This window comes from Cyrtonyx montezumae, unplaced genomic scaffold (assembly GCF_038088225.1).
Source record: "Cyrtonyx montezumae isolate F1298 unplaced genomic scaffold, pur_monq_1.0 scaffold_1, whole genome shotgun sequence".
NCBI lineage: Eukaryota > Metazoa > Chordata > Aves > Galliformes > Odontophoridae > Cyrtonyx > Cyrtonyx montezumae.
This window is the reverse complement of record NW_027071825.1, coordinates 23,330,808-23,345,100: the sequence shown is the minus strand read 5'-3', so window position 1 is coordinate 23,345,100 and position 14,293 is coordinate 23,330,808. Positions and strand designations below refer to the sequence as shown.

At 38.9% G+C, this 14,293-nt stretch overlaps 1 protein-coding gene across 1 annotated transcript in view; it reads right to left on the bottom strand.

The window, feature by feature from the left end:
* Positions 1 to 14,293, bottom strand: part of KIFAP3 (kinesin associated protein 3) — a 60,390-nt gene that overhangs the window by 24,783 nt on the left and 21,314 nt on the right. The window contains exons 11-17 of the mRNA XM_065743966.1: positions 11,628 to 11,728; positions 7,411 to 7,519; positions 6,105 to 6,217; positions 5,135 to 5,300; positions 4,807 to 4,932; positions 4,352 to 4,450; positions 3,223 to 3,308 (exon numbers count right to left, since the gene is read on the bottom strand). Of these exons, the coding sequence (XP_065600038.1) occupies positions 3,223 to 3,308; positions 4,352 to 4,450; positions 4,807 to 4,932; positions 5,135 to 5,300; positions 6,105 to 6,217; positions 7,411 to 7,519; positions 11,628 to 11,728 (800 nt within the window). The remainder of the gene's footprint in view (positions 1 to 3,222; positions 3,309 to 4,351; positions 4,451 to 4,806; positions 4,933 to 5,134; positions 5,301 to 6,104; positions 6,218 to 7,410; positions 7,520 to 11,627; positions 11,729 to 14,293) is intronic.

The following is a 14,293-nucleotide window of genomic DNA, read 5'->3' as shown; positions in this document are numbered from 1 at the left end:
TAAGCATGTGGCCCTTAGATCACAGTGCTGTAACTATATCTTTGTTTTTTACTTCTGCAGAAAGGACAGTGATTCACTCTGCATCATAAGGGAAATGAGTGGCAGAGTGGGGCTGGATTCAAAGCTGTGAAAGATACTTAACAGGAACATTGTTTGAAAACTGGGGAGTGGGAAAGCTCATTAGACCAAAGTCTAAAGATCCGATTATGGTTAAATATCCTTTGAATAAACTAAAAAAAAAAATCATTTTAACAGCAATAAGAGAGAGCAAAGAACAGAAGAAAGACGAGAAAGCTGAGCCATTAATAATTTCATCAGCTCTTAATAATATTGTCTGAAGTGAGCAGAGTAAAACCTTCTTGAGTAAACTGACATTTATTTCACAAGCATCAAGAACAGATGTCCAGGACCAGAGGAAAGGCAAACTTCATTTGCTTGAGAATCCTACTCCAGCTGTTGATTCCCAGCTTTTAGCCTAGCCATACAACCTGCTCAGCCTTAGGCGCACACTCAGCTAGCTGCTTGGTGTTAAAACTCAGCACATGACACAAAACTGAGGCTTTTCTAAATTATCAACATAGATTTTTTGACAAAAGCAGGATCTTCTAGCAGCAAAAAGCTAAGACTTCCCAGAACATACTATGCTAAAGCAACACATCTGTTTTGCTTCATCAATGGCAGAGTCCAGCCAAGCTGTATTAAACAAATCATCACTAGTGTAACATTTCCATAATTTCTGTGACAATTACTTTACTATAGAAAGCACATCTCCCCTATGGCTTATAAGGCATCTGATTTTCTACAGTGTTATTTCAATCATACTATATAGAGCTTATTGATGAGTGAAAGAAACATTTGTCTCCCTGAGAAGAAATTACTATCAAATCTCTTCTCTCCATCATTTACTTTCTGAATTCCATTATCAGAACAACTTACCCTGTCAGCATGGAACAAGACTGCAGACTTAAGCTTCTCTTGTTGTGGATTTAGCACTGATAAGAAATTTCAACAATCCTACAGACTGTATCTGTTCAGACACTTCAGAAGGCACTGGCAGCGTAAGAGCACCATGGTGTTTATAGGCTTCAACATATAATCAAAGCTCCATTGCAGAATGCCTTTCAAAACCCGAGGGTTTTGAGAACTTACTGATTCACATACTCTCCATTTGCCATCTAGGATGAATGTCTTTATTGCCTGTGATTTTTTGGCACTGGAAAATGGAGTGCTACCAGCCCATAACATAGCCAAGAAAGCAGCCAAGTAGTGGTACTCTGTCTTTCAGAAAATAGGGTGTTATTTTAATTCCTGTTCCTCTCAGAGGCACTGTGTTAGCTATGGCTTATGCAATTTGTAACACAATCAGATGATGAGGCTGAAAAGACCTCCACAGAAAGGTAACTCTCCTAATATGCCAATGAACACAACTGTGTATGTGACACTGGGACAAAGTAATTTAATACTGTATGAAACACTCTGCAGTGCAGTACTTGATATCTTCTCCCCATCCCAATATCAGCAGTACCAGGCCATTTTCTCCCTTTATTCTTCCTCAAGTCCTGTGTGAAGCCTGCCAAATTCAGACAGGCTCTTCCCATTTGTTACCAAAGCACTCCTCATTTTTTCTTGCACAGCAGCATGAAGATTAACTCTTCCCAGGAAAAAAGGAAAAACAGGAGCTGAGTAGATTTTACTCTGAAGTTCATGCTGGATGGGAAGCTGTGTCTTACTGTACTTATTCCATAAAAGAAAAGTTGCTGAATACTACTAACACACAGTAGTATCTACTCACTGAAAAATTATGTTCTATATTGCAAAGCTTCCCTATACAGATGTAACACCCCCTAATACACCTGGAAATTGTGCTGGCCCTAAGGAGGAAAAAAAAAGGTGCTGGCAACACTTATCAATGTCCAATATCAATGTCACTTATCAATTATCCAATGGATAAACTTTGTCTACCATTTCCACTGGAGAGGTCTCTGGAACTGACTGATCCTGGTAATACCCAGGAGAAATAAGTACTAAGGGCTAAATTCATCTTAGTCGAGATCTTGCTTTAATGAATGTTAATGGCAGCTCTGTCACTGATTAGTGGGGCAAAATTGTCATTCCATACCTCTGAAGCAAAGCAGAGGCACAAAAAGAATTCCAGTACAGAAAACGTTCATTTTATTGCTTACTTCAGAAGATTATTAAACCTTACAGAGAACAAGCTGCAATATGCATAATTCCATGGAAGAAGAAACTAAGCGTGACAGCAAAAGCATTAAGGTGGTCCGAAATTTCGATATAGAGAGAACTTGACTGTGAGTCAAGAATAATAAGATTTAATCTCACAGCAGCTGCTCTACATACAGAAGATGTGTATTTATACAGTTCTGAAAGACTGCTCAATGCCAGCATTTCATCTTGTCAGTACAAGATTAATCAGGCCAGGACTTCCAACAATGAAAGGTAACTTTTACATGAAATCCACATCACAGTGCTTTTACCTCAGTGAAGAATGCCACAGGAAATGTGAAAGCTTCTGGAGACAAAGATACTCAGAAGCAGGCTATATTTACTACATAAGTTATAAGAGTTAATAAGGCAATAGTGCTTTAATTTGAAGTTCAGTATTCTTTTTCTTCCTCTCAAGGTAACAGTTTTAAATAAAACAGCTGTCCTAAAGTTTATTCCGATCAATGGACAATTAAACAAAGCCATGAAGCTGACATGAAACCTACTGTAGATTTGAGACATTAAGGAGTTCACTATTACACTGTCTTCCCCCCCAGCAGAGAACAGCCACTTCTAGCACTGCCTCCTAGGTTTTTTTCTTTTTGAAAAGAATACCAGCACTAAGCATTGTAGAAAAAGCTGAATAAAAGCTGCAGGATAACAGGAGCCATTTGTTTGGAGAACTATGACATTCTGAAAGCTTGACATGCTTATGCACTGTGATTAATTTTTTATTTAGGTTAAAAAAAGCATTCCATCGAAGCGTTCACAGCGTACAGTTATGAATTTTCAAAGGATGTATGTGCTTCCTGGATGTTGAGTACAGCATCTTGAATAATGACTGCCATTACCCTGTGTAAATTCATCTTTTACTTATGTGATTGCACATGAAAAACGCATTCAATTTCTACATCTCAACATATTGCTATCCAGTTATTATGTCAAAGTTATGCCAAGTAAAGATGACCTTGAAGGACAGACAAGAAACATCAGACCTACCGCTATAATATCCAGAGTGTTGTCACAAACTTTGCGGATCTCAGCATTTTTATCATGCATCAGGTCTATAAGATATGCTGGAGCCTCTGGAAGGAAACTGTTAAGGATAAAAGCTGAGGGTTTTTTGCACAGTCCTATCTTCCTCCAATTGCAGATATGTTTTGAGAACCACAGTGAGGAATTTTCTATCACGTGCAAATTTCAGCAGCCTTCTCCCTTATCACCTCTTTTTGTTTTACATCACCTTTTAAGATATGCCAATAATCTTCTATTTTATGGAAAAAAAAACTATGTACCCCTTACAAAAACCTGCAACAAGGAAATCCATGCAGCCACACCTTTCGGTCTAACATGTGAGTCCGTCTCAGTGGAATGGTTTAATATTACAAAACTCATGTTCTTGAAGTCTTTCAGGAGTTCTACTGTCTAAAAAAAGTTTCCAATGTATTTGGCTCAAAAATACAAAGAGCTCTGTTGTGCAAATGAGAGCATAATTAATAGACTTGTTCAATTTGAATGAGAAGCATTACTTTGATCTTAGCACTGTATCATTACAGATATTGATGCAGCATTCTTTAAAATCTGGATTCTCAGGAATCAAAACAGGAAAACAACATTCCAAACAGCTTCTCAGATATTCCACAGGGCACAACAAAAGTAAGGACGTTAACATGTCACCATATCAAACGTTGGTATGCCAAACGTAACATTTAGATCAAGAAAGTGGATGAAAATGCAAAGCAGGCATTATTTATGGTATCTAGTATAAGGAAGTACACTATTAAGGTAATTTGGTGTACTTAACTTCAGATTATGCAGCATATACAAATAAAGGTGCAGTCCAATAAGTTAGTCTTTGTGTTTTCCACAGACTTATTATCGAGTCATAGAACAATTCAGATTGGATAGGAAACAAAGGCTCATCTAGCCCAATGTCAATTTCAAAGCAAACCAAATCTGAATCTGTACTATTCTTCTTGCAGTCTACTCTACATTTTTCCTTCAGCTGAAATAAGCCATTTACAAAGACCTCTGAAACCAAGAGATGTTGGGCCAAGCATCAGCAATAGCAAATTAACAACAGTAATTCACATTACATAAACATACAGTTTAGTCATTAAAAAGATACGAGTTTCCTTGATAATGACATCTCTGGTGGCTTGGTGGAAGACCATCTGATAAAAAACATAGATGATCTGGCAGACAAATTCATCATCTTCCTGCTGAGCTGCAAGGAAGGAAAAATATCACAATTTAAGATCTCATATTTAGAAGCTCCTGATGCTTAGGGAAAGCCCAGCTCTTATACCATCGGCTAGACAGTTCAGTGATATGCACAAAAAATGAAACTCCCAACAATAAGAAGTGTTTCCTACCCTGTTCAAATTGTAGCAACAATTGTGAAGGTATAAGAAACTCGAATTTATTAAACCACTAGTTCAGTATCTCTTTATCAGTATTAGAGTAATTGTTCCTCTTTTCATATACAAAAAACAGCCTTATCTTGCAAAAGAACAGGAACAGAGCATTTGGTTACAACACAGTTATAGTAATTAAAAGCCTATGAAAGACAAGGCAGAATACCATTTAAAAGCTCAATGAGTGCAGGAATGATTCCAGATTTGGCCAGCAGAGCAGCACAAGAGTCGTCCATAGACACAGTCCCAATCATTATCACCACTTCTAAAACAAGATCATCTTCTGCAGAACCTGGAAGTCAACACACAGAGCACTCTCTTAGAAATTCTTAATCTTCCATCAGTTTTATTTTTATTTGTAGATACAATTCTGCTTTTCAATGTTACATTTCCCCAAACCACCCTAAGTTAGTGTTCTTTCAGAGTTAAAGAGTCTGTCTAAGTACTCCCTGAGAGACTCCCCTTCAAAAGACTTAACCAACCTTGGTACAGACCTGGTTTCAGTTTGTCCTTGAGGTATGGAACAAGTTTGTACTCTTTCAGCACAAGCTCCCAGTCCAGATCCGGTAGGGTCAAGTTTGCAAGCGTTCCCAGGCATTCAATCACAAATTCTTCCTCTTCATCATTTGATATCTGAGCTGCCAAATCACCAACATAATCCTAACAAAAACACATGGGAAGGGTAACAAACTTTAGAAGGCAAACAATCTGGGGTTCTGAAGGACTCACAACTTGGACAGAGCAAAACTAGTTCTCAAATGCTAGAGACTTCCCCTGGTAACTAAGGCTAACACGGCAGTTCCACTTGGAGTTCAAAAATGACTCAAGCATTTCAGCTTTCTTCCTCTCAATCTTTCACTTTTAAGGGATGTGAATCACTTATTCAGCTGTTCCAGAAGAAGCTACTATGAGAATGAAGAAAGTAAATACCATGCTTTGTTAGTGACAGCAGTGACATCCTGAAAGACTTCAAAAACTGACTACAAGGTTTTCAAATACAGGAGAGTCAAGAGTTTTACTTCCTAGTTCCATACTGTTTTAAGACAATTTGATATTAAATTCTTACTTAAATTGTACATTTAATCTACACATTTAGAATTTTATGTTGTTCCCCTCCCCTCTTTTTTTTTCCCCAGCATACTAGAATATCAACTAACACAAACCAATTAACGAAGTGAAGGAAAAACCTTTATTTTGCCCACACTAGCTACAAAAGTAGAAATAAAGGACAACTTAAACATTAAGGGCACTAGCAATTGTTCTTGCTCTGCTTTTTGTTCATTTTGGAACAGGGCTTTATTGGATACAGCTTAAGATCTCTTCCCTGTCATGAGGGATCCTCCTAAAACAAAACATTAATACTAATCAACCCACAGTACCTGAAAAGGAAAAAAACAGCAGCTCTCCAGAGCCAGGCTTTTCCAGTAGGAAGAATCAGAGATCACACTAGGGGACAGTACTTACAATAAACAGGTTTTTAGTAGGCCCATCATGTTGGGAAATATTCCTGATCATCTTCATTAACAATGGGTCCTTAAACTTCAGTGCTCGCTTCATTAGCATTTTCAGACCATTTCCTGAAAAGAAAAACACTTCATATTCAAGTGAGAACTATACTGACCTATTAAAAGAAAAGAAGAGCAAAAAACTTTCAAATAGGAGAAGTGGATTTCTCTCAAGTCGAAAATACAGAACTGATCTGTACATGTTCTATAGCTTCTCTGAAACAACAAAACCAGTACGCACTCGAGTGACATCTGACTTTTTGTCAGAAAAATAACTGAGTGCTTCGGGTGTGCTCAGTCACTTGTTCAGACCAAGTGAGGTTCCAGATCCACATCATTATCCTACTGTGAGTGGAGATGCAGCACAGCTGTCAGCACCAGCTCAACAATTGCTCTCTCCACTCTAAAATAAACAGGTTATTATTGTTTTATAAGACTATCACACATGTAATATGGGAATATACATAAAGACAAAGATCTGATTGCAGAGGGCACTCTGCCCTGTTACGATTCTGCTTCCAGAAGAATACCTTGCCTGTCTCTAAACTGCTACTGGATTGAATTTTGTTTTTACATCTTTAATATAAAGTTGGATCTTCCTCATCCTTCTTTACAGAGCTACACAGAATTCTAAAGCTGAAGTGCTGTCCATAAAATCAATTGATTGAATTTTTCCCTTTTAAAGCCTAGAAACATATTACAGTAGTCCATAGTGAAAACTCTGAGCACAAATGAAAATTAAAGCTACTAAATAACAGTATGCCACTCAAAGGTACTAGAATAAAAACAATGGAACTTAAAGAGGAATTTACAGAGCTACTGAACAAAATGCAAACATCCATATTGCTGAACAATACACCAGAATGACAGAGCTGCTCAATTAGAAAACAAATGGAAACATGTAACTAAACATCATCACTGTGCTATTAGTTCTGTACTGCTAGGTGAAACCCCAGTTTGCTGAAGGGGGATTTTAGGTATTACCACTGAACAAAACCTTGATCTCCTCATACAACCATAGTTTCCTAAAGTAACATCATCAGTGTATCTTATAGACCTGCATGAGAGATGTGGGCATGCTCAGTGACAGTGCCACCAACACTAGTTTTGAGGAAGACATTGTCATATTTGTAATTTCACCCTAAGATGGTATATTTAAAAAAAACCACACATAAAAATAAGTATTTGAGTTCTTCATATGTTTTTGTATATATTATCCGAATCTCGCCATCCCTCCCAAAACAGTATAATCTCTGTATGCTCACCTTCACAGATAAGTTGCACATTTCTTTTGTTGGCAGCAAGGTTAATACAGAAAGAAATAAGCTCCAGGTCAACTCGTTCATCAGGACACTCAAAAAGCATTTTCATCAGCTGACAAGAAACACAAACACACATTGAAGTTCCTAATTTTTCCAAAGCAAAGAGTACCGTTACGTCCACTGTGATATTTTAAGTATTCAGCAATCCTATAGGCACGATAAAGTTGCAGAAGCCAAGGGCAGGGGATGTCTGGTTCTGTGATCTGAGGATAACAGTTCTTACAGAGTGCCAAAGATGGCAGTCACTCATCACCTTGTAACTAACCTGTGTTACTTTATTTTACTGCTACCACCAAATGCTTTGGTTTTACTCATATTTTAACTCACGAGCAAGTAATTTATTTGCTTTAACATTTAGGTTGATATAATACAAAATACAAGTTAATCCCCGAGAAAGTGAGAATACCACCTGGCTGTTTAATAATATGTTTCTGTAAACAGATCAATTAATTGCAAAATACTCTACTGCTATTTTGCTTTCAGATTATTCTGCCTGCAGGCAAATTAACTGTGCTCTACCTGCAGCAACACGCTTCACCTCTGTGGTTTTCATTGCTAAAGCATAATGCTGCTGTATACCAAAAACTTCAAGAGTCATTTTTTGTTTGCTTTTTTTGTGACAGGAGGCCTCAACAACCTGAGCTAATTTAAATAGATGATCACCTACAACCCCGTTCAAACTGGAATTCCCTGACTCCTCAGGCAAGTAACCTTTACATTACCATTACTATACACATCTGGTGCCTGTATTGTCCATTACATCTCAGGCTGTCTCATTCTGCTCCATATGAACTTTCTTTTTTAAAAGGCACATTGAATACTCCAGCGTGGTTCAAATACACCCGTTTCATTTCTTTGTTTCCAGTCACAGCACACAAGCTGCACTGCTTCCCCACCACAGGGCTGCAGGATATCACCCTGCTTGCTACTAAAGCCTGCTCTGTTATAAGACAAGTTTGCAATGCACAGCAGTGTGATGACAACACTGAGGTTACTGGAAGCAGAAACAACTGAACCTAAAGATAACTGGGATAGAAAATACAATATGCTGAGCTCAACTTATCTCAAATAGGGGTGGGAAGAAAAAAAAGCTACAAGTAAACATTACATATTTATGCACTTGCCCCCTGGTGGCAAGATAGTTTGTAATACATTAAACACTAAAGAAAGTGAGTAAACAACTCATTCAGAGGGAAAAAGCACCAAAATCAAGGACTACAGGACTGCAGGAATTTCACTTTGAAGTATTTAATACAGTATGTCATAGGTTTATCTCTTACCAGATAGCACGCTGTCATTCCAAACAGACCCCAAATAAAGCCATACATATTTTGGTTTCAATAATCATTAATCTCTTCTTCCCGGGACGTTCACATTACTGATTTAAAAGCCATCACTGATTTCTTCCTCCCTCTCTTAAAAAAGTTGACTCAAACTTCCCTAGGTTCTTTTAAGAACTTATAAAACCTCTAGTTTATTAAATTTGTAGGCCTGACAGTCACACAAGAGTGAATTAACCAGAGAAGAAAGTTGCCACTTTACAAGTGGAACATGAGTATTCCAAAATCACCCCCTGCAAATACTCTGTTACAAAACCTTTAAAAACAGATTTTTTTTTTAAAGCCCTTCAAGTAATTTGAAGGGAAACATTCTCATTACGTACACAATACAAAATCTGTGGAAATTAGATGTTTAACAAGAAGGAATTATACTGTTAATTACTGAGCTACTTCTCCATAAAGAGGAAAAATATATCCAGTTTCAATTAAAGTCCTTCGAATTTTAAAATAATAGTTCAGAACAAGCTCCATGTTTCCCATTATGTCTTCATTTAATTTGATTGCTTCTTGTGCCACTTCAAAAGGAAGAGTAATTGCTGCCAAATAGGAAATATTAAAATTAAATTTGTTCTGCTTTTACTATGTCCATTGTCATCTTTTACTGATTTAACAGGAAGGCAGTAAAAAGACTGCAGCATGTGCAATGAAGAGGCAGTAGTGTTCAATCAGACAAGTCCCATATTGAGTATCAGATACCACAGACCAGGACTGAAATCACTGTGTCTAGACTCTCTGGCACCTGCCTTCACTTATTTACCAGTGACCAGAGGCCAACCCCCACAGCTCTCTGCTCACATACACCTCTGTCCAACCCCCTCCCCGAGCCCAGCTCAAACATCTTTGAATGATTATGCCAGAACTGCATGCCTCAGGAATCTTTTCTGACCGGCTACTCCCTAACTCTGCTGTTTGAAGTGATGCTCTGGTTTCTGAACTTCAGCAGATAATGGCGGACAGGAGCAAAGGGTGCTGTCAAGAGAGGACGTTTACCAGCATTAAGCTGAAAAGAAGCTTATAGATCAAAGAGGGGCCAAACAGGACAACCGTGGTGGAAAACATGTGGGTAGCTGCAGAGAACCTCGCGCGCTGCTCTGCGGTACAATATTAAATATCACCATGACATCACTACCTAACCATGCCCTTTGATTGGCCAGGTTATTACCAATAAATGCTTTTATAAGCATCTGGATGGCATTTGCACCTATTTAAACAAAACACGCATTGCTGAGGTCTAAACAAGAATGAACTGTTAATACTCACTTTTAACTGTTACTAGAGTAGCACCCACTAACTCCTACAATCCACATGGATGTTTACCTGGGACAGCACGTGCAAGCCCCTGTCAGGCACCTCGCGTGTTCAGAATGACAACAGGGGATGGATTTTCCAATTGCTGTCCACAACAGCTAACCATTTGTTATTGACTATTTGCCAGCTGGGTCCTTTTTGAACAGTCTGCAGATGTATCTGTGCATAATTACATCAAGCACCAAAGAATCAATAGCAACTGTCTGATTACGCCTGTGGACTTGTTTCCTGCTCCACCAGGCTCTGAATAATGCCCTGCAAGCACTACTTAGAGCCACTGCCAATCAGGACAACGATGTTCACTGAAGCTCAGCATAGGATATCACTGAAGTTTCCACAGCTCTTTACATTCGGAACTGGGGATCTAAGATGCAGCCAAGATTTCCTGCAAGCATGAAATCCGTGAACACTGTAACACAGCACGTGAATTCATTTGGCAGTGATCATGCAGAAAGAAACAAATGAAACAGGTCACTTGTATCATGCAGATGTCATAGCAAAATTACTTCTGCAGCATGAAAAGTAATGAGGATGATGTTTGCAAGAGTATTTGCTAACATACACTAGCTATTTCCACCAGTTCTCCCTTCCCTTTTCTCCAAAGCCCTCATCTGAGAAAATATCACAATTCTTGTCATGAACTGACGACCAGAAACATCCTGAAGTTGTGCCACGGCAATTTCCCATTCTAGATGCACTTGATATTAAAAATATATTTGGCAGGAAAAAGATATACCACGGTGCAATTCTGAAAAGGCTACAAGAGGGCTTTCTTCATTTATGTAACACAATCCTTTCTCAGCTCCAAGCCTAATCAGGACTGGGAAAAAGGTTGGTAAGAGAGGATTCAGCATTTAAAAGCAACCACCAAAAAAACAGCACACCACAACCCAAAAGCAAAAGAAGTACACACACACACACAGGAACCCCCCCCAGTGTGGAATTGTCTGTGTGTGGGTGAGAGAACAGTGCTAGAGACAAAGACTCTAATCTGACAGAGCCTTCCATAGCTTGTTGTACAAATTTGCAGTTGGAAAAAGAATTGTCATGTGGCAACATAACACTGCTTGGCTGCTTTCCAGTTCATATCCTGTAACACTGAAGACGATGAAATTTTGATACCCGATGGGATCAGAAAAGAATGCCTTCTAAAGGAAATACTTTCCATGAGGTCCCCTATGGATCTACTGCGTGCAACTTCTCATTTCTTTCAAGCATTTTCAATCTTCCCTAGAAATTCATCAGGTCATACGTATAGCTCACCAATTCATCAGTGTAGCTCTACAGTCAGCAGTACTGACAATATTATCTGCCTTCTATCCCTCTTCTGAGGGACATCAAAACACAGCAAGTCAGAGTACCCAACGAGTAGGACATTCACTACTGACTCAGCAGCATCCTGCCTGTTCCCACTCTCACCTGTGGGTGTCAGTGTGAGCTCTGCTATCAACGACAAAGATTTGCACATGGAAAGATGCATCCTGCCACCCTGTCACACATGAGTGGACATACCTGTGGGATACAGTCTGTATACGCAAACATCGACTTGAAACGATCATCCATGCTTATGTGATATAGGATACACATAGCTACTTGCTTGTAGTTTTCATTTGCTAAAAGAAAAAAAAAACAAGGATAAGGTTTGCATTTTAGGTATTGTGAACATTAAAAAGAGGAAAAAATGAAAAGCACCATGATCCTAGTTAAGAGAAGGAACATTTAAAGTAGGAATGTAACGTTAATGAAAGAGTCCTAACTGACACGACAATATATTTGTGTGAAGAGAAAAGTAAGGCAATGCCAACTAATATCCCTCTTCTCAGCACCTCAAAACATTCCCTTAGTTCCACTTCCTAAGGAGTATGTTCTCTGAAAGGAACACTTGATAATGATGGGCCATCCAGAGAAAGCCTTCATCAGATCCCAGCCAGAAAAATTAAATAGCAAGTATAACAATGATTGGATATTCCTGCTGAAACAGTTGTTTCAAAGCAGAATACCAAGGAATGCATCAGTGCCAGAGAAACAAGAACTGCTCTAAAAAGTGTTGTAGAAGGAATCCAGTGCCTTTCAAATAAATCACACACAGTCTTGCTATCTCAAACTGTGGGTATATTTTGTGTTTCATACATTTACAAGAAAACAGATTTGTTAGTTCTTCCCAAACAAAGGTTCTAAAGAGAAACTGTAGCAACTAACACAAGCAGGTTGTGAACTATTTAACAGAAAGATTCCATCAAAACAGCTTAGACAAGCCTAAGAATGCTTGTTAAGAACAATGTTGATGTGTTTGATCCTGACTCTGCTGAAACTTGGATCGAGCAGTCTCTGGAGCTCTCCTCTAACCCCACTTTAACAGGATACTGGCTACCTATGGGATAACACACTCAGCTGAACGTTTATACTGCTTAGGCCAGTATGCAATCAAGTCTTCACCTCAGAATTACTTCACAGGTCTGATGCAGCTGATCACAAATACCTTACCTCCCACCTTAGCTTAAGCTAAGTTAGAACATCTCTGTAATGCTTTGGCAAAGCATCGAGATCTCAAATAACAACCAACACAGTTGATTTTTTTCTTCTCCATACATCACTGGAAGCTGCAACTTTAAGCAGCCAGGACATGATGCCATTATCCTGAGAATGCAGATTTGTGACTTTTCACAAAATTTAATTAGCAAGAAAAAAAAGACAACCACGAAACCCTTCTGGCAGCTGTTATACAACAGTGAAGTATTCTTGCCCATGCCAAATCTAAAAACACAGCTGACCTTTCAGCCCCTCCTGGTATGCCACCTGCTTTGAAAAACAAAACCCACCAAAACCTGACTGTATCTCAACCTTCTATGTACTTAACACCTAGCGAAAACATAACAACCGACATCAAAAGCTGTAGAGACTATTATTAACAGAAGCACAGATGGCACGAAAGCATACACATGTTGTTTGAAGCAAACAAAGTGTTTACTCTTTCATACTTAACCAGTCACCAGATATCTTGCCTGCCTGTTCATTTGTAGTGACATTGTAAATCCAACAACTGCATGGAAGAGAAGCCCCACGTTTCTCTGTATGTACAGCTAAAGGCCTCTCATAAGCAAAAACAGAAATGTAAAGAGTAAATTATGCCCACAAATTTCACAGGAAAATGTGAGGGCAAAATAGCTGCTTACACTGCTCTTAACACTTCTTTCCATGCCCCCACTTAAACATCAAGTTTCAAATTTAAGACTCCAGTTACAGTAACACTGCAGGAAACACTATGTGAAGTAAAAGGCAAACTAGTAAAAATGTCAGAGAATTGGCTACCCAGAACAGTAATGTGGAGAAGAGAACACAGGGACACAGAGACAGACTTCCAGTGGGCCTGAACCAGTAGACAGTCAGCAAGAATATTTACCCTCTCTACTTGACAGCATTTTCCCCCCACCTTATTTTTGCAAATTGCATTTGTGCCAAGATAAAGCCTTACATCTGGTAGCATCCTTAGTTTGATTCCCAGTATCTGATAATACTGATAGCTTGTTTTCAAGTAAGACAGCTAACTGTAGCAGCCAAAGCCTTACACTTTTTTTTGGGGAGGGTGGGAAGGCATTCATTACATACTTCTCTCTCTCCTTTTTTCAGAAGCCCAGAGCGTTGCACAGTCATTTCTGATGCCCATAGAACATCCTCAGTGTCAGTGACACCACTGCCTCTATTTCTAGACTTAATAATGAAAAAGACCTACACACTCACCTGAAGTGTGAAAAGCACCTAAAACTTAAATCATTTTATCTGAATGAGCTCACTCACCAGCACTTCAATTTTCTCCCAGTGTGTTCCGAGTGACAGGTCTCACAACACGAAAGGCAAAAACAGTCAGAACTTAGAAGAGTTGAATTTAAATTCTTTCTTGCTCCACAGTGAACTGACCTATCATCCCTGAATGTCCCTGTCCTACAACTAATAGAATGGTGAGGGGTTTAGGGCACTCACAGGCACAGCACACAGCCTACTGGGAAGCTGACTGGAACCTGGGCATAATTACTATGTCTGAACTTCAGTAGTGAAGAGAATCAGCAGCTCCAGTGCTACAAACACTAAGTATCACCTTGCAGCCTAAACATTTTATAAAAGGGTAAGAAATAACAGACTGAAACAAATCTACCAATGAGCCAAGTGCCATCCTGTTACAT